We start from the raw sequence: 19,523 nt of genomic DNA, 5'->3' as shown, positions 1-19,523 counted from the left end.
CATCAGAATTTAGATGCTACATCATATTCCGAAATATACAAATTTGTGGTAACATTATAACGTGTCCTCTGTAGACCCTGTATCGAATGGCCTCTATTGTCTGACGTCCGATATTTCCTGTGTTGTATTTCTTCTTGTTCTCCCATAAATCAGTTGCCCGTACGGTCCTTGCCGAGACGAGATGGTACGGAGATTATTTTTCTCGTCTTGTTATTGTTCAATTTTACAGATATTTCAAAGATTTACAGATCAAGTATGGCGTTTTTTTTCTCTCAATAGATTTTTGTATAAATCAACCGGCTATCTTATTTACTGGTCTGTACCTTGTTTAGCTTTGTACACGCCGAATCATCATTTGTACTTCCCACCGTCGACTTTTGTTGAAGATACCAGAGGTCGAAACTGAATCTGTTTTTCATCGACTATGTTATACTATAAACTATGATTTCACAGGTCACTTGGGTGTTTTAATCAGTAGTAATTTCGTGAGAGATAGCAACTACAAATGTATATTGTAATGGACAAGCCGCCCTACCGTCTGCTCAGTTAATTCAGTGTTATGTCAGTAGGCTGGGTAGTTGTGGTTTCCGGACTTAAAATGACGGGGGTTGAATTCCAGTTGCATTAATAATGTATCACTGTTGTATTAAATAAATAACTCAGTATACCAGGCGAAGTGAGATTGAGCTAATTTTGTCTGAACTAGACGAATGGTGCCGCTATCCAATGGTATACCTTAACGTATTGCCCAATAAATTAACTATTATTCAATGCGCATATGAACCGACGGCTTCCAAACCAAATTATATTGAAATTGCATATCTGTATAATTAAATACTTCTTGGTATGTTAGAATTTTTCTTCAGATTTTAAAAGTATATATTAGTGTTTTGTGTGTGTGTATATATATATATAAGTAGGTGTATTTGTCCTGGTATAAAATACTACTGCAAAATAGAATTAACTTTTAGTCGAAGAAAACTGTGAGAACAAAAATATTGATAATTCCTGCTTACTGTTCCGTAGGATATCATTATGCTGTATAAGTTACTTCTGTGACATTTTTTTCTAAAATAATCACAAATTACCGATTAATGGTATATCAATATTTACATCTACAGTGTATGTCGGTAAACAGTGACGCTTTAAAACTAAAACACTGTAGGCAGATAAGTAGTTTATACATATTACCATTACAAATAACAAATGTGTACACAGTTTGGTTCAGCATTTCCTGTAGCGTTCTGAAAACTATTTTTTGTATACATATAATTATATTTTTCTTTGTTTTGATCGGTTTTATATTAACGATTAAGAAATGAAATAACATACTATTTCTGTATGATTATCTTCTCTTTCAATGTTAACATATCAGTAAAATCAAAGTTAAATTGATTGATTAAGGAAATGATAAAACACAGAAGTGATATAAGTGGGGAATTTGTTATATCCTTTCAAATTAAAGTAGGATTATTTGACATGAGAATCAGTTCTTCAAAAAAAAAAACGGTTTGAAAATCTAAAATAACAAGAGGACAACAATGAAAGGAGTTTACAACACTTTAATCAAGTATAAGCAGTAGGTAGATCGAGTGTCTCGGACACCGGTAGCACAACACAAAACAATACGAGTCATTATTTGTCGATTTTATAGCCGAACACAAATCCTCTCACAGCTGCATACATTGCCATTTCTCACACGACCAGAGTACGAATCTAATTCGAAATATAAGGACACGTCTACACCGTCTTTTTCTCTACATATACAGACTATCTCGCATTTATTCACTCAACATCACATTTTCACATTTTATAAATGACATAATATTTTATATTCATGACAAAAAAACCTTTGGTGTCAGCTTTCAGCTTATAAATTGCGTCTAATGGGTGGTGCTGTCTTCGGCAGCTCAACTAGCGCCACCAATCGTTAACAAGAGAAACAAGAGGTGGCAACTCTAACCCTATATCCGTTCTAAATATACTGTTTAAGGGAATAGTATTGGAAAAATGAGAAAAAAATATCATCCTTCCGAAAAAAAAGTATTAGTATGCAAGACATTTCTGCCAATCTATAAACAGTGGTTTTGAACCAAATAGTACATAAAAGACACACAATAAACAGATACACGGCTTTTGGTGTTTATGCTTTGAGCCGCATAAAATATCATAATTATCATGATTGTGAAGAAAATGTACATTTTAATATGCTGGAAATTTCTGAAGATCCAAATAAACATACAGATACTGAATCTTAGGATGCAAACGAAGGGATAGATACCACTTTAAAAGATAGTATTTCCACGTATATGATAAACAATGACACACAACAAGGTTTGGAACCTCAATGAACATGTAAACAATACAATATAAACATAAAGTTTGTCTCTACTTATTTCCATTATTAAACTCTTGAGCCCCAATGTCAATATGTTGAGAAATGAAGTGTTAGAGCTTCAGGGCATCAGATAAAATGTTAAGTCCTTTCACAGCTGCCCTCGTACACGGAAATAGTTTATTTTAGAACTTCTTTTACAAAGATGTTCTTCGTTGCAGTAGAACAAAGGTCACGTTCCCGGAATCAAGGTACGGATATTACAAATAATGCTATTTCCTAGAAAGATATAACCGGACAATGCAAGCCGCCTCAGGTAAACTCGTTTGTACCGCCGTTTGAATGGTCAATGCTATCAAGGTAAACATGCATTACTGGCTTCATGTATTATCAATGTTCCAATTTTATTGTATGAACACAACTAATCATAATCTCGTATTTAACAGACCAGAAAAATGTCCCTTTGTACAACTGCAACATGACTTCAGATACTCCTCTGTATCTTCTATATAATACTAGAAATGAATAAGCTTATATATCATGATGCGTGAGCTCGAATCCCCCAACTGACCAGCGTTCGCTGTATGACTTCTAATAACGTGTCACTAGGGAAACACTGGAGCCTCCGCTGCCCTAATCGGTTGAAAATAGATGTGGATGATAAATGTCATTTGTCTTATAGACAATCTTGAGTAATATAAATGGAATCACATCAGCGTGTGTACGCGGGACTCGGAAGTGTCATTCCGTCACCCCTAGAGTATGTCCAACATAACAACCTTTAACAAATGTCCTCACCACCTGTCCTCACCTCACCGCAAGAGCACTGGATGGGTACATGTCACATGGGACAGTGCACGTGGCCACACGTCACGGGGGACAGTGCACGTGTTTAAAACGTAACAAAATCTTCAAGATTTTTAAGAATAATCTTTTGGAAAGACTAGGTGTTGAGTAGTATAGTAGCGTTTGGCGACAAAACTTGCGTTTTGCCTTTTCACTGTAACTGTCATTGTATAGCCATATACGGCCAGTTGAAGGAACCCCCGCTGAGCAGCATATCCCGAATAAGAGTTTCGATGGGTGTTTTTCCGACCAGACGAACAAAGAAGAGTTGCTCGATGACTTGGGCGCTGACGGTCCGCAGGGAGGGTAGGCGCAAAAGGAGCTTGCCAAAGCGAGTGGGCTGGTTCGGGTACTGACTGCGCACGTACTCCTCCAACGCGCACTGTGACTTCTCCTGAATACTTTCCACATGGTTAGCATCCGACAGACCACAGGCATCTGTAGTGATAAACAGTAGTGTTAAAGCCATAACATAATATAACATAACGGATAACTCGTCGAAGATTATTCTTCAAATCAATAAACGGCAAACAATTGCACTGATTGTCAATTAAGGGCATTGGGGCATAAACACTCCATTGTGTTTCAGATTAACTCAACACATGTGTTTATTAGTTTACTAAACGAACACACACTTAAGGTTATTTACCTCTAATATTTCGGAAAATATTCTTAGTGTTCAGTTAGTGATCAGTTTTATTGTGTGCTCATATCATCACCCATAAATGATTTCTTTATTACAATAAAAAAAGCCTAGTTTTATTTGTTATTTCTATTCATGTCATCTTACAAAAACTCTGACACAATAATGGTATTTTCATTGCTTAGTTTTTTAACGTAAATATTTTTTTAACATTTTCGTAAAACGTTGTTCTGTTTTTTAATGAATTAAATAACAGCCATCACCCTGATTATTATCGTGGAAATTTGACACATGTTTGGAATTAAGTTTATTGAAAATATAAGGAAAGTAATATAAAACGCGCCTAGATTTTATTATCGTCGTCAGGCGAGATAAATAAAATGTACTTTTAGGAGGAGCGTAATGGCAATAAAACTAGCACTAGAATAGAAAAGAGTACATGATTTGTTTTCGCATTACAATTTTAAGTACAGAGGGCAACTAACAAAAAGAATATAGATTATAAATTTTCAATTTAAGTTTGACGACTGAAATAATAAACATTATTAAAGAATTGACACGCTCAGTTTCACAACAAGTACGTTAGTGCATCCCTAAAACTTTATCATAAATTTATCAGCATTAAAATGTATGCACACTTTGAGAGGATATTACTGATAGCTTGATCGTTAAACAAATATTAGGGCCATAAATCAGCCGAAGACGACAATTGATGCCAATACTGCTAAGGTAATTTACTTTTTATTTGTTGGAGAGTCACCACACGCTAGTGCAACAAACCTTAAAGGAAGTGAGGATGCTTTTCAATAACCAAAATTGATATAGTAACATGCTTCTGCAGAGTATCTGTTAACCTTTTAATATGACGGAGCCGTGAGTATATTTCAGATATTTATAATGAGATCGATCACTTTTAGCAAAATACGTAATACAGTAAAACATAAGTAATAATCATTTACCAAAACAATAAAACCAACTCAATCACTATGATTTGAAAGACTGATATTTCAAACTTCAATTAAATAACAGCCCCCAAAAATTATTTAAAACAAACAACAAATTTCGTGAAGATCAATTGTCAGTTAAAAATATTTCAACGGCAAAGAGTTATCCAATAAGTAGAAAGATTCTTGAACATTCAATATACATTTACCTTTTATTCATTAAAGTCAATGCTATATTTTAGTGTTTAATTGGATACATGTAAATATACTAGGCATATATTAGAACACCGATCCAATTTTGATGATATTCAATTCAGATAGCAAAGTTTCAATGATCTACTGTAATTACACGATGTAATTAAGACACGTATTAATAATTGATAAAAAAAACATAAGACAAAGTCCATCATAAATTATTCAGGAAGGACATATGCGTATAGTTTGGTGTCATATTATCAGCAAAAATAGGTATAACCCAAGCAGACAAATCATATAAAGTATAATCAAAAAAGTATATTTTTGCTCCTACAGACTAATTAAGATGGCGAGTTAGGTCTTTGTACACACCTTGCGCTACTTAGCAATTGTGATCGACTGACCCGTAACGTGCCTGGCATTGGAGGTGTATTGAGATTATATCTGACCCCAGGAGGCGTTACATTACTTGAGAGTTAACGAGCTAGAAACATTTCGCAGAAAAAAGAACATACCGCTATTCAATACCCGTGTGGCATAGGCATTGACGAGAGGCCATACTAAGGATCAAAAACAGTTAAGGGTTGGGAAAACCCAAAATTAATGTAATTAAAAATAATCTTATCTTTTTAAATTCTGTTTTAACAGTTGGAAGCTTCTGAAAAGCTATATCATGTTGACTAATTTTCAAAGCAAGCCTGTAAATATTTATAGTTATCGCTTTTATATTTTCATATAAAAATAACGTGGAATCATTTATATTACATATATAGGTTGTTAAATTGAGACATATTTATGCATAAAATTATATTGATTAATGTTCTATTCCTTTTCCAACATATATTAGAAATGTTCAGCTATAAAGATTTTAATAGGTGATTCCAGTTAATTATTTTTAATTCCAAATAGAATTAATGTTGTTTCAATTCATATAACCCAATCTGAGTAGATAAATGCAACAGATATTGATAATAATGTGAGATATATTTCTAATTACATAACAATAGAAAAATAAACACACTATTATATACCAGTATGTGTTTTTGCATACAAAATGTATAAAAAAAAATTTCAGTTAAACCCTGAAAAATATTATCCCCTTTTTTTTAAAAAAAAAAAGGATTTGTTTCTTACAAAAATAATTTACTTAACGAAACATGCATGCTTTATGAGATTTTAAAATATACGTCACATATTTAATACCATCTAAACTTCTAAAATTTAATATTTATGCTATAAGTGTCAGCATTTAGATATTATCAGTGACATAACAATGAAAAGTGTTATCGAAGAGGATTTTACTTTTGTCAGACATAAATATGGATTATAGCTTTTAGTTTTAACGTGATAAACACCTGCAAATGAACAAGAAATTTGGTTTCGGTTTTGAAAAATGTAATACTATCATATCTTAATTGTTGATTATATTGTACTGCATTGCAGGTGAAAATATGTATTTGAACAGTTTTAGGAATGACATTAGTACTTAAATTTGTATTCAATATGACGTTATAATTAACAGAAGTCAATTACTGCGATAATATCAACAAGAGCCACAACCGATTTTGAATAAGAAAGGTAAATGTATTCAAATTATTTCGGTCACTGTAAATGTTGTATATTAATATATTTGTATTAATATGTGTACGGTGTGTACTTGTGAATAGATAGGTCTAATCAAGTAGTGTGGCAATATTTTTGCAGTATCCAGAACTTGCTGATAACACTGCAGAATATTGCACAGCTATACCTCTGCAGACAGGACGAATAGCCATACATATGTACACCGCCATACCACTCCACTTCACCGCTGCATTTTCTGATGTCTCTATGGCGGTTAGACTATTTATATAACACTTTGGTATTTTGTTGTGTCTGTTGCTAATCTAGATCCTTACTATACGAATGCGCACACTTTGGTTTGGTTCAGTTCGCGTTAAATGTAAATATATTTGATTTCTGATTACATTGTACAAAAACCACTTTTCTATTAAAAGGTTATCATTGTGGCTGAAAAAACTGATGTATATTGTGGTTAAGAATATTATTCCACATGAAGAGAATATATATAATTGTACATTTAATTTCCATATATCATGACATGTAAATATTGTTTTTGATAACAGAGTATTCTATAGCAATCGTAGTTCTTTTCAGGTTCGATTACTATATTGTTATGTCTCTACCTGCTTTTGATAAAACAATAATCAAACTATGTTCGATTTTACATCATGATTTGTCAAGTCCAATTATTCATTTGGTGCCCACTCACATTTCCTTGCCTTCAGTAAACGAAAAAAATGTAGAAAATGCACGCATGTAAATATGAACATTGTTTAATCAAATATATACCGTTACCTGTAAATAGATCCAACAAAGCGTAACGGATGGCTTGTTTATATTAGATTGTCTGTGTTCGATACCATATCCATTTATGTGCACAAATGTTTTATGTAAACATGCAGCGGTATTTTTTAATCACTAGATTTCCCTAAACGTAGTAAATCGCTATCAGATGCATGCCATGAAATTGACAAATAGTCGTATTAGAGATGACACTATAAAACACAAATAGCATGATAAACTTTCAATAAATAAATCGGATTGCGATTCTTGATCAGGTTTGTTATTTAACATTGTCAGCTGACAAGAACAAACCATTGAGTAGTGATCATGTTTGTAAGGAAATTATTAAGTTTCAGCATGAAATGAACTCGAGTTGATTACTGTCGAGTTTGATCACAGGATATTGATTGATTAGCCGAGATCCGGGCGAGCAGGGTTGGCACACCTGACCGAACAAATTAGTATTTATATATTCTCATTTGTCATTGATCACTTGCCGCTGTAGTGGTATAATCATTCAGCTGATTTTATATTGTGATACGTTTACGGTTATATCCCTCAATGAGATTTGTAACGGTTTTCTCTGGGAGTTTTATCAACAAGAATTGATGACTCGATAGAAAGGGAGAAAGAAGGCGTGACAATATAAAATTTAACAAAGGAAGGCCAACCAAGCAAGGCCGAAACATTTGTCATGCATCACTGACTAACAAATCTGTCTAAATTTGTTAAATAAAATCCATGTTAATCTATTATGAGGCATATAAACGCTACAAGATTGTGTTTAGAGATCAATCTTAATGCATTGTTAACAGAATATCTGGTTTTTTTTTATATTTTCTTCGCGATAATATCTGCTTTCATTTGATACCATCTCGGCAGAGAGAAACATCAAACAATTATAAAATTGTAAAATGATATATCATTACTTGAGTTAGCTTGTTTCTGATTAAGCGGAGATAGAACGAAAATTGTGATAAATGAAGGCAAAAAAAAATAGATTTTAGTACAAATGGCGTCAAAACATCTTCTTCCATTTATTCTCAATATAAAAGATGAAATAAATTCTTAATTTTAAACTAAAACATACTTTGTGCTATTTTAGATAGAATATCTTATTCGACTCTTTCAAATATTTACATGTGATGAAAATGTAGCCTTGCTTTAATCACCTGTTTATTTCAGTGGAATAATTATTTTATGGTTGCTTCACCAGAAAATGAAAAGAATATGGAAACCAATTGTCACTCTGCTAGTCCTAAACAATGAGTTTAGCGGCAACAAAACTTCTATTAGCTTAAAAATGCAGTACTTGAAAATGCCTAATCTCATGTTTCTTCGGTGGTCCTTCCCTTTTCTGTCATATACAATTAACATGTGGCACTTCAGCCACAACTTCAACGTTGTCTCTTGACTTTTTATTCGGGAATATGCCTCACAGATGCAGCAGTGCACTGGCATGCCTAACACATAGAGAGGGGCTAGTATTGGCTTGCCGTGGATTAATGAAGGGTGTCTCTTTCAGCAATGTCATAAGCGGTCACCCTCGCGTAACCCCATTCTTTAAAACGTCAGGTTCGCGCCTTTCACTGCTGTATAATCATTTCAGCACCACGCAGGGTAACACCGAGAGATAGAGCGACACAGAACTCAGGCGTAAACGTTACGTTACACTTTAGCAAAAGGGAAAGATATTACATCTAAATCCCTTCATTGTTGAAATCCATACATAGCCAAATTATGACAGGGAATATGAATTGCATAATTTGAAAGAAAACTCTAAAGACAGCGGTCCACAGGACCAACCCTCTGATGAGATCTGCTAGGGATTTATCTGTGATATTGATTTTTGGTTTTTATTAAAACAGACTTCTGGTGCGCTGTGTTGAGAAATTAACAATTGCGGTCATGTCAGGAAAAATTACTTCTCAACACAACAAAACGATAGCTAGCGAGTAATGGCTCTGGTTTGACTGTGTCATTAGGCGGGCGGGAGCGTTACCACACTATCTTCTTCTGCATATTATCATGCAACGGAGAAACGCGTTAAAGTGTTAAAACGCAAATGTCAAGGTCCTTCAAAATTTCCTTAAAGGATACCGTAGTAAAAATACACTCTAAAACTCTTAAACCATTCCGTCAAATTAACAGCAAATATTTCATATCAAACAGATAAATTTGGGAATATGTAATAGAACAGGGATCATTTCATCTAGGAGAACGATCAGATAGTGTAGAATGACAGACTAAGACACGTTTTAATATAAAAAGACAGTATGTTAACAGTTCAAAATGAGCATTTAAGGCAATTACGAATTCCTCCATTATGCCAAACCATCTGTCACCTATTAAACTAGCTTTTTTGTGCGGTAAAGATGAAAAATTCAAATATTTTTTATGTAACCTCTTTGACATATTTAAGTTCTATCAGTTCGTTAAGAATTGTATCGTGTATCAAGATAAGTGTTTACCATAATTTTCATCTACTTTTTCCGTGTTTCGTGATAACCATTCCTGTGTCTGTTTCTAAATATTACCTATCTTTAAATGTATATAATTAAACCTTGTTCTAGTTGTTTCAATATATTTTAGGTTGCATCAATGTACTCGTTATAAATTATTTGCTTGGCATTAAGAAGATAAGTATATAAACTTAATCTTAATTAAATACCAATTGAATGAAAACAGTTCTACATATTTGTTACATGTGTCAACTTTAGTTAGTTAAATATTTCATATTTTTCTTAAAGTATTTTAACCATAGGTTTTATTTCACTTAAAATTATTAAAGTAGTTTTAATAACTTTACATTTATGTCACAATGATATTGTTTCTCTTAAATAATGCTTTATATATCTGATAATTGTGATTCTCATACTGACATGGAAAAGTGTAAATGACTAAACAACAGTTCACTCTCCGCAATGAGTCAGTCAAAACCTGTGAACTGTTTTACTTTATAAATATTTAGCTCAAATTAATAGGATTTCTTTTCAATAATAAGAATTATAAATACGCACGATGTGTACAGCATTGGGAAATAGGCGACATTTATGTATCAATAAGTGACAAAGGGTATGCAGCTTGTTCCTATTATGAAAGTGACAAGTAAAGTACAGATAGTATGTGGTATTGATGCGGTCTAGAAACAGTAGCTGTTGGTTCTAAGAATTCGATACATAACTTGTTCTGCACTGTTAGTTGATATGTGTGACACAATCCTTATACACACATGCAATACCTGATGTTACGGATTAGCAGAACTGTTACATTGACACAGATCTATTGATACTTTTCATTATATATTAAATATTTATTTATTCTATATAAAATGTTCTTGATATATCCTGTTAGTTCTCCATATATATGTCTTTATCAATTATATATTGTTTCACAAATGGTATTATTTTGAATGTTTCTTGATTTTTTAATGTCTTATTGACTTTGTAATCGGATATTTAAGTGAAATAGTTTGTAGTTTATAATTAACTAAATGAGGATACAATGGTATTGATCTGGTCGAAATAAAATCCGCATACATATGATATGAATCGGTTTTTACAGCATGTAGAAACAGCTGGCACATGTCGGGACTGCAGTATGACCTCTAGAACGAGACACGCACATGTATCTATACTTAAAATCTTGACCTAGTTAACACATTAAAATTGACTCGCGAGTCTACTATCAATAACGTCATGAAAATAAAAGTTCTGAGTGTTCCTTGATGTATTGGCTACAATAATTTAATACCAGACCTCCTCATACATAGGCCACTTAGAGTCGTGTATAAAGCATAACACACCTTAGTTTCCAACAACTTAAAAGTTTACGTGATGCAAATAAAAGGAATTCTGATTTCGTGCATTTAAATGTTTAAATGTAGGATTAGTTAAGAATACTAGACACAACAGTCAGTGTATATGTCGGGAGGTCACCAGACCGTGACAATCTGCCCTAGACCTGGCAAGGCAGGCCGCTGACATCCAGTCAAATAAATATACAAAATGCCTGCCTCATGAGCTTGACAGTTTGGGAAACATGAAATATTTCAAACTGTCAGAAGTTGGGACGACGACTGGAATTAAAGGTAGTGTCTGTACGGCTTTATAAACAGCATGAACTGGACAGGAATAGCAGACGATTTTTTATATATATTTTTAAAAGATCATGGCTGCCATGTAGACCATTCACACACACCTGCATATACGTGTATTGCATAATACTACACCAACACTCTCTAGTTAGTGTTTACCTAAACTTTTTCGTTGCTCTATATCACTAGCGGGAATATTATTGTCGAAAAGGCGATAGATATTTTATTGCTTTTTTCGTTCTAGCACATACCTAAATTAACGATAAGGGTTTCCTGATATGAAAATATACAGGATGTTAAGGTAAGCAATATACACATGCAAGCACGTGTAGTGAAATGGTTAAGTGTTTTCAGACGACAGCCTTACGTAGCCAGAAGCAATGTTTTATCTACTGCAAACTTGCTTTCTTGCACAGAGAGAGGGGCGGCCTGTGACCCGCAGTAGGTCGTTAGTACTGCATATCTTTCTTGTCAGTTGCTCAACTCTGACATAATCCCGCGCACGTAACCGCCAAACAAATCGGCGAATTTGTGCACAAGTCTGGAGCCCGGCCAAGTCGCACGGGCTTGAATCGACTTGTTCTCCTGCGAGCAAGATTATAGAAGAATCTGATATCCATAGTAAAAAATATATAAATAATATCAAAATATCATGGTAAAATACAGGTTAGGTCAGACGAAAGGCATGCCTACTAACCTAACCAGAAGAAGAAACAATCTGATATGATTCCATGACTTACAATGAGGTACGTTAATCAAGGAACTAAAGTAAACTGGAAAGCGTAATCGAATGGGCAAGTCGTTATTATTTATTCATTTTTAACTGATGGACCCAGAGTGGACGTTTACGATGTCGCCTCTGCCCTTACATTATTATATATACGCGGTAGTTGCCATTTACCGTCATATGTGACAGTTTGTGTGGCGATTTTAATGACCTCAACGCTCATGTATATATCACCCCTTAGATAATGAAATTACTAATACTTAAAATAACGTCCCATTACGTTTGCCGAGCGATAAGTCCTGTAATTAATCTATTACCGTGCCAAGTTTCAATTTCCAAATGCGTGACCATCTCCAAACTGAATTAAGGGTTCCTGCTATCACCTCACCGTCATCGATCATTTACTGGAAACTTTACCTGGGTGATAGTGTACCTCACTAGTCTGTTTAATTCATTTATCATTTTAGCATGAACATGTAAAACAAAACCAACGGAGTGTATCATCTAGGACCTGCACCAAACAAAACTCTTTTTTTATAAAGCTTCCTAAAGCTATGTAATCTTTTATAGCTGAAATTTGTTACGTTTTCACAATCTGTAAACAATGAGTTATTGACATGAAATTGAAAATAAGATTAATTTTTGACGAAACGTATCTAAGTTTTCATTTTTACAAATAAATTACAACCTGTTTTTTGTCAGACCAATCTGAAAGAGTAGACAAAGCAACTAGAAAATGGACATTCACCAGAACCCTAGGGTGTCAAACAAAACCCTAAAACGTTCCAGTCGAGCGAGTGCTAGAGTGTATTTGGTATGGAGAAGACAGGTTGGGAGGTCTTGTGTTACCACATCAGGATCTAGTAACTCTGATTTGTTCGACGCTTTAAAGGCACTCAAGGGTTCAGGTTTAATGAAGAAACAATCCTACTTAAAATCCTTTATCTCTGGTACTTTATATTGATTTGCTTTCCAGACTCAATCTGACATACATTTATATACATATGTGTTAAATCTCAAGCTGTATGGTCTAGAAGATATTGTAACAAATTGTAAATTCGTTTTGCCTAACAGTTTACCAAATTGAACTTTGAGAATATTATGTTACCATGTTTACACTAATTGATACGCGTGTTTATTTTAGGGGAGATAATTTTGATTGGACACAGGTGACCATGAATTTACTGATGAAAGTCCAGAACGGGGAGTGCGTGGGAAAGTGAAGATTTCCCCCCAAACCAGCTTCATCAACCTCTATCACACCACATTACCAATTTGTCCTACATCCTAAAGTGTAAATATATCAGGTTTAAAGAAGTGCAGCTCAGGCCTGGTAGGGAGTCAGATTATCAGTCTTAGCTACCTAGGTCCGCATACCTTGTGTAAATAAAAACCTAACTGGCAGTAGTTTATTCTTAAATACAATACCAAAAACTGTTCTACATTATCTCTTCATCAATAGTTCAGATAATGTGTATTGAAATATACCCGCTTAGATTGTAATAAAGAGACAATATGACACTCTTTAAAGAGAAAGAATATTGCCATTTAAAGAAATTTTGTTACACAACAGAAGAAGCAAACATAACCTGTCTACTTCTTTAATGTTTTCATTATATTGCTTGATATGAGTTTATGTTTTATTTATTTACAATGTGTAGAATAACGATATACGAATCTTTATCAGTATATGATGTTCTGTTTTCAGGACATTGATTTTTTTCACCAGCTGTGCTCTAGTACACAGTACGTGAGGTAATAACCGTTGAATTATACTGTCTGAGGACATAGTGTTAAGTCACAAGGGTGTCATACCAGGCTGTCTGTCAGCACCTCTACGTATGGACAACAAAGTCAACAACGTGCAAAACCAGTCATTCATCACAAATAAAAAAAATATCAAACCCTAGAAAAATATTTTCATATTATTCTTAATCAGGATGAGACCTATGATAAAAGTTTACTTACTTACTTGGGTTTTATACTTTATATATCCGAACATACCATAACAATTTTGATTGATAAAAAATAATTACTTATTATTGAAAAAAAAGAAAACCTTTTTTAAGAATTTAAGAAATGTAAGTGTGTTTTTCATGCAAAGTCAGATTTTAAAATACACGTCTAATTGAAACAGAATATTGTAGAACATTATGGAGAGTAAAATATGATAACTAATGAAATCTTTCTTTGTGAGACACGAAAAGGTAGTAGTTATTTTTAAACAAAACCTTAATCATAAAACAAATCAATTAATTTCTTTAGTCATGTTAACATAAATCTTGAACACTGACTTGTAAACAATCTACATTAATTAGTTTTTTATCAGTTCTACAGTTAAAATGATGATATCCGTTAAGCTGATCAAAACGATGTAATTTCTTAAGAATTGTAAAAGCAAACGCAATGATAGAAAAGGAATTAAAAGCCAACGATGTTAAAGCAAACACATTTCTTTTATCTCAGTTAATTGTTTTTTCTTTTAATGAAACGTTTCTCTACTAATTATTGTATATAACATCATGGAAGATGTATATCATAACATTTCGAGTAGACATTCTTAAGTAGAAATTTCATATCGTCCTTCTCTGTGCACGTGTTTATGTATTATTGATCATAAATTTCATTCTCGATTCTTTATAAAAAATCACTGTTTTTTTTTCAAATAGTTGTGTTGGTGATTATATCAATATCCTCTGATATTTAGTTGTGCATGTTCTGATATAATATTATCATCGAGTATTATTTTGTATTGAATAACATCGCATTTTTTCTTATCAGGAACGAAAATGTTACTTTCTTTATTATCACTGAATTCCTTATCAACAAAGATTTTTGACCTACCTAAAAGACGCCAATACAATTTATCCAATTAAAATTTATAAATAATTTTCTTAATTAATCCAGTAATTCTAAAATAGTGAAAAATAAGTGGATGTGCTCAGTTTATGAATTAAATGATGGAGACCAAAATAAAAGGTAATTGTTACACAATTAGATGGTGCAGTCGTTTCCCAGACCAGTTCCGTATGTCCAAAAGGGCAACACCGACAACAGGACATTTGAATTTCAAATAAGAAAAGTAAGTATTTGGTATGCTTTTGAAAAGGGGAACTTTTGTTTGAAGGTAAACTTCAATGAAAAGACTAAACAGATTTAGAGTAGAGATAGATTAAGGAAGGGGTATGTACTTACTGTAACCGTTCATGGTGGGTCTTTGTGACGGAACTGGCTCTGGTTTTCGATCTAAAACAAAACAGTAAGTGAATATCACTGCGCACAAGTCAGGAATATATCACTGTGTACATTCCTGGTGTACAACAACTAACAACCACATCTATCCAACAAGGTAAACATAATCACGCTCATTGAACAGTTTATTAGGTATGTTATTCGGGTCTTATGATTTTAATTGGTCTAGCAAGAATTTCGATAATTGTCGACTTTACTTTGAAAGGAAAAGAAACAAAATTACAGACAGGTTCAACAAATAAAACCGAAGTTTATAATGTGAACCATATCAAACGAAATAGAGTTATAGGAGCTTTGAAGCCATTATTTTGTGAGAATCCCACCACGCTGTGCACCAGAGCGTGAACTATTGTGACTGCATTACAAAGCTGAGCATTCAGAAGTCATTCACTGTTACAATGAGATAGGGTGTTATCGGAGTCGTTATAGGACATGTTACGTCTATACATTTCAGAATTGTTTAAGCTAAATTGTTTCAACTGTGACCGCCAGCAGTTTGTTGGATTTTTTCGATGTAGAATTGATAAATTATTGAGACAGAATTGTTTGAAAACAAAATATTTTACATGCGTTTTTTCTTGGTTTAAACCCCGTCCCATTCCCCACTTTAAAAAACTACATATTATAACATATCAAAAATATTAATAAATATCTTGTAAAACGAAATGGAAATAAAATTATTGTTTTAAAATGATTGTAAGCTACAGACCTGAACTAAACAAAACGATAGCTTTCAGACAACTGTATTCCGCCGAATCCACGTGCAAGGCCTTGAGCTTCTCCACCTGTTCCTGGAATATTCTTATATGGTCCATAAAAGCCACGACCCTGTCCGCAGCCATGGGGCTGGCATGGAGGCCTGCGGCCGCCAACAAAGGGGCCACATGAAGTGGCATGGAACATTGAGCGGCATTCAAAACAAACAACTCGCTCCAACTTAGTCTCAAGAGGGCCACTTGGTCCGTAACTTGAAGATCAGGAAAAAATGGAATATTTCTTGCCCATTCTACAGCACTAAACAATAGCCTTGCTGCAAGTTCACAAATATTTTCAATTCCCATTATGTTATTTGTCTGCATACACTGTCCGTATCGGGAAGTAGGATAGGGTTCAGCCCTTAGGAGCATAGAAATAAAGCTGGACAGGTACGTATGGCCATTTAACGGGTCACCACTGCCGAAGGCCATTTGGCCAGGGAAGGGATGCTGGGTGGGCGGTATTCGGCCTCGCTGAACAGCTGAAAAGAAAACAAAAAAACTATCATAAAATTGTTCAATTTAATCTACAATAATTGTTCAAACCTCCCATTGTTTGAATGCATATTTTCTCTGAATGGTCAAAAAACGCTTCAAAGAAATTGAAAGTACAAAATGACCCATCACAGTTTAGACGTTAAAAAACAAAAGGATAAATGATGTCCTTTTAACATCAAGTTGATTTCAATAGAGGCCCAACCAAACTCAGAAAAATAATGATCAATGTTTGCAGGTAAAAAAAAGTTAGAAATTGGGTATTGAAAATGACATTCTAAATAATGTTTTTGGTTTGAAAAGATGCAGATAGAAGTGTTTTAATCACAAACTAAAAATTCAACCTTTCGTAATTTTATGTCAGAAGTACTGCTACGAAAAAATATCCTGATTATTTTATGAAGAGGGAAGCGTTAAAGTATTTTGGGTAAATTGGTTCAGGGTGTAAAGTGAAGGGTTCCGGGATCACACGACAAGGGGAAAGAGCAAAGGTCTGACACGAGCGTCACGGTGCACGACGCTGCACAAGGCTCTCAGCCAGACACCTGCGTTTACCGGGAATCAGTGAAGCTAGCGAAAGGTCATGTTTATACGACATTTGATAGGATCCTGGCGTAGGCAAAATATAGACAGTTGTATTACATAACTAATATAAACTCCGGTGTGTTTAATACGTTATAACATATACAAAGAACTTTTTTTTTCATTTATTTATTTTTTAGTTTATTTTACAACTAAATGCCTTTAAAATTTTTAATTAGATTATTTAAACCGAAGTTCTTTTTTTAAATCAGTCACGTGTTATCCTCTTATCGAGGACACATCAAGAAGAAGAGAATTATTAAAGTGATCAACTTATCATTTATCGCATGAATGAACTATAGACATTGTAGTTAAAACGAAAGTACCATCATGCACTAAATACTGGCGCAAACGGAAAAGGATATTTTATCAATAAATCATCTTTAAGGTATTAAATAGCATGGCACTGTAGATAAAGCTATGGACGGTAAACGATGTCATTACGCCCAAGTGGTTCGGTACATTACCTCACGGGGATTTTAGTTTATTTTGGATATTTAATTTTAACAAATTAAAACGAAAGTATTCAATTTAGATTTGTGATTATTCTTATTTCATGCATCAAGAATTTATTCTGAAAATGAATGATGATGGTTTTAACCTGCACATTGATCTTGGATCTTCCCGATGGCGGAGTTATGGGGTAGGGCCAGCGGATCTGAAGAAGCCGAGGGGTAAAGAAGTGAGTTGAAACCACCAGACTGACAAGTGCGCGACCTACCTTCCCGTCTCATCCCCATTTTCAGACACTTTTTGAGACGACAGTATTGACACTGATTTCGATGATGCTGATCTATTGGACAAGTTCTATTTCCTCTGCACGTGTAAGTTAAATTTCTCCGCACAGACCTTTTGAAAAAACTTTTACACCCTTCACATGTAAATTGACCATAATGTTTTCCGGAGCTTTTGTCCCCGCACACCACACATTCTATATGTTGTTGTTTAGCTTCTGGAGAGCTGGACGTGCCATTTGGTGTCGTAGCGGTGCCATTTGGAACATTGGCAGGTTGTGTCTGGGGTGGCGGCTGAGTCGGGGTCACCGCCGTGGGTGTGACCGGTGGAGGCTGGGCGGGGGGTTGCACCGCTGATGGTGGAGTAGTACCTAAATCCTCCGTGGGGTCCCGTGGCCAGGAAGTCACAGTAACAGGGTTACCCTGTGATGCAGTCATCGCCATATTATTGTGACAGAGTGTACATACACTGATGTCTGTCTATACAGTAAGTAAGGGTCAAGTAACCAACCGGGTAAGTTCGTGGTCTAACCGATGAAGTCAACTTGCTGTCATCTGCTGTTGTATGTCGACGAATGTCTACCACTCTCCTAGGAAGCACAACCTAACATTGTTCACGTAGATGATCATTGCTCCACGGAGCACTCCACGAGGCAACCTTTAACCATGTGTCGGATCGTAAATATAATCATATTCTAAAAGAGTCGAGATATGAAACAGCGAGAGACTAGAGCGCGGAGTAATCGCGATCTGTACCATGCGAGGAGTGGGTGGCCTGGAGTAGCACTCTGTATGTTTTGAACTCTGACACTAGTATTAAAACTGTTGAGTTTCTATGGCACTCTTCCATATAAGGAAAGCGATGTCATTTAGGTTCAAGAAGTGTATTAGTGAGTGACAATTGCTGTCGCTTGGTCATAGCCTCCAACCATCGGGGGCATAGCCGCTGCACACGGGCAGGCGATCCCATTGGCTGAGAGCGCCATTTATTATACGCCGTACGTCTGTCAATAATCAATCCCGTATTCCTGCGCACACTTGCAGCCGCTCATAATCTGCCCTGGGTCATGTATGTTTCTGGTCCAATCGGCACGAGTTTAGGAGGAGGGGAAAAATCCTACCCTTACGTGTCAAGTAGGAGGGAGGTTAGTCTACATATTGAACTCGGCTTTCAGAATGAAGTGTTCACGTCTGTTCGGGGAAAATCGTCTGCTTCTCGGTGTAACGATTACCGCATAATACCCTTACATAAAGAAAAATGTGGCTTTACAAACTCTGTCTCGTTGTGTGTAAGGTGGTGATACACACAGGGTGACTGACCCGCCATGGGACACTATCATTTTACAAGACTTGCTGATCGCTTTTTCTATTAAAAATAAACAGACAGTATACAAAGCGTTGTATACGTATATATTCTACACGTAGTGTGTGACCTTAGACTGGGGTCATCTGTGTGTACTTTATTATTAGTTAGAAGTTAGACACCATCACAACCCTTGCGCAATCTTATCTAAAATACGGGCATGACCTGACCGAACCGCAGCGAGAGGGCACGCCGCATTACATTAGGTTT

The 19,523-nt window shown here is 34.9% G+C and overlaps 1 protein-coding gene across 3 annotated transcripts; it reads right to left on the bottom strand.

The window, feature by feature from the left end:
- Positions 1–1,544: 1,544 nt before the first annotated feature.
- On the bottom strand, positions 1,545–18,830 carry LOC132544473 (nuclear receptor subfamily 2 group F member 1-A-like). Of its 3 annotated transcripts, none has more exons than XM_060208069.1 (4): positions 17,818–18,830; positions 16,094–16,621; positions 15,328–15,378; positions 1,545–3,619 (listed from the first exon to the last, which is right to left on the bottom strand). In XM_060208069.1, exons 1-4 carry the CDS (start codon positions 18,392–18,394, stop codon positions 3,345–3,347), a joined length of 1,431 nt encoding a protein of 476 aa, XP_060064052.1. In that variant the 5' UTR covers positions 18,395–18,830; the 3' UTR covers positions 1,545–3,344. The 3 variants fall into 3 exon arrangements, with proteins under 3 accessions (XP_060064052.1, XP_060064053.1, XP_060064054.1); XM_060208070.1 differs by having other exon boundaries at positions 17,938–18,825; XM_060208071.1 differs by lacking the exon at positions 15,328–15,378 and having other exon boundaries at positions 17,938–18,827.
- Positions 18,831–19,523: the final 693 nt, after the last annotated feature.

The sequence above is a fragment of the Ylistrum balloti genome, unplaced genomic scaffold, assembly GCF_031769215.1.
Source record: "Ylistrum balloti isolate Yb309-2 unplaced genomic scaffold, AGI_CSIRO_Ybal_v1 Utg369800, whole genome shotgun sequence".
NCBI classification, from domain to species: Eukaryota; Metazoa; Mollusca; class Bivalvia; order Pectinida; family Pectinidae; genus Ylistrum; species Ylistrum balloti.
The sequence above is the reverse complement of the archived record's forward strand: the minus strand, read 5'-3'. Positions and strand labels throughout refer to the sequence as shown.

Coding starts and splice junctions, on each gene's coding strand:
- LOC132544473 (XM_060208069.1), bottom strand. CDS start 18,394: ATGGCGATGACTGCATCACAGGGTAACCCTGTTACTGTGACTTCCTGG. Junction 16,622..17,817: donor GATCCAAGATCAATGTGCAG/GTTAAAACCATC, acceptor TTTTCTTTTCAG/CTGTTCAGCGAGGCCGAATA. Junction 15,379..16,093: donor TATCGTTTTGTTTAGTTCAG/GTCTGTAGCTTA, acceptor GTTTTGTTTTAG/ATCGAAAACCAGAGCCAGTT.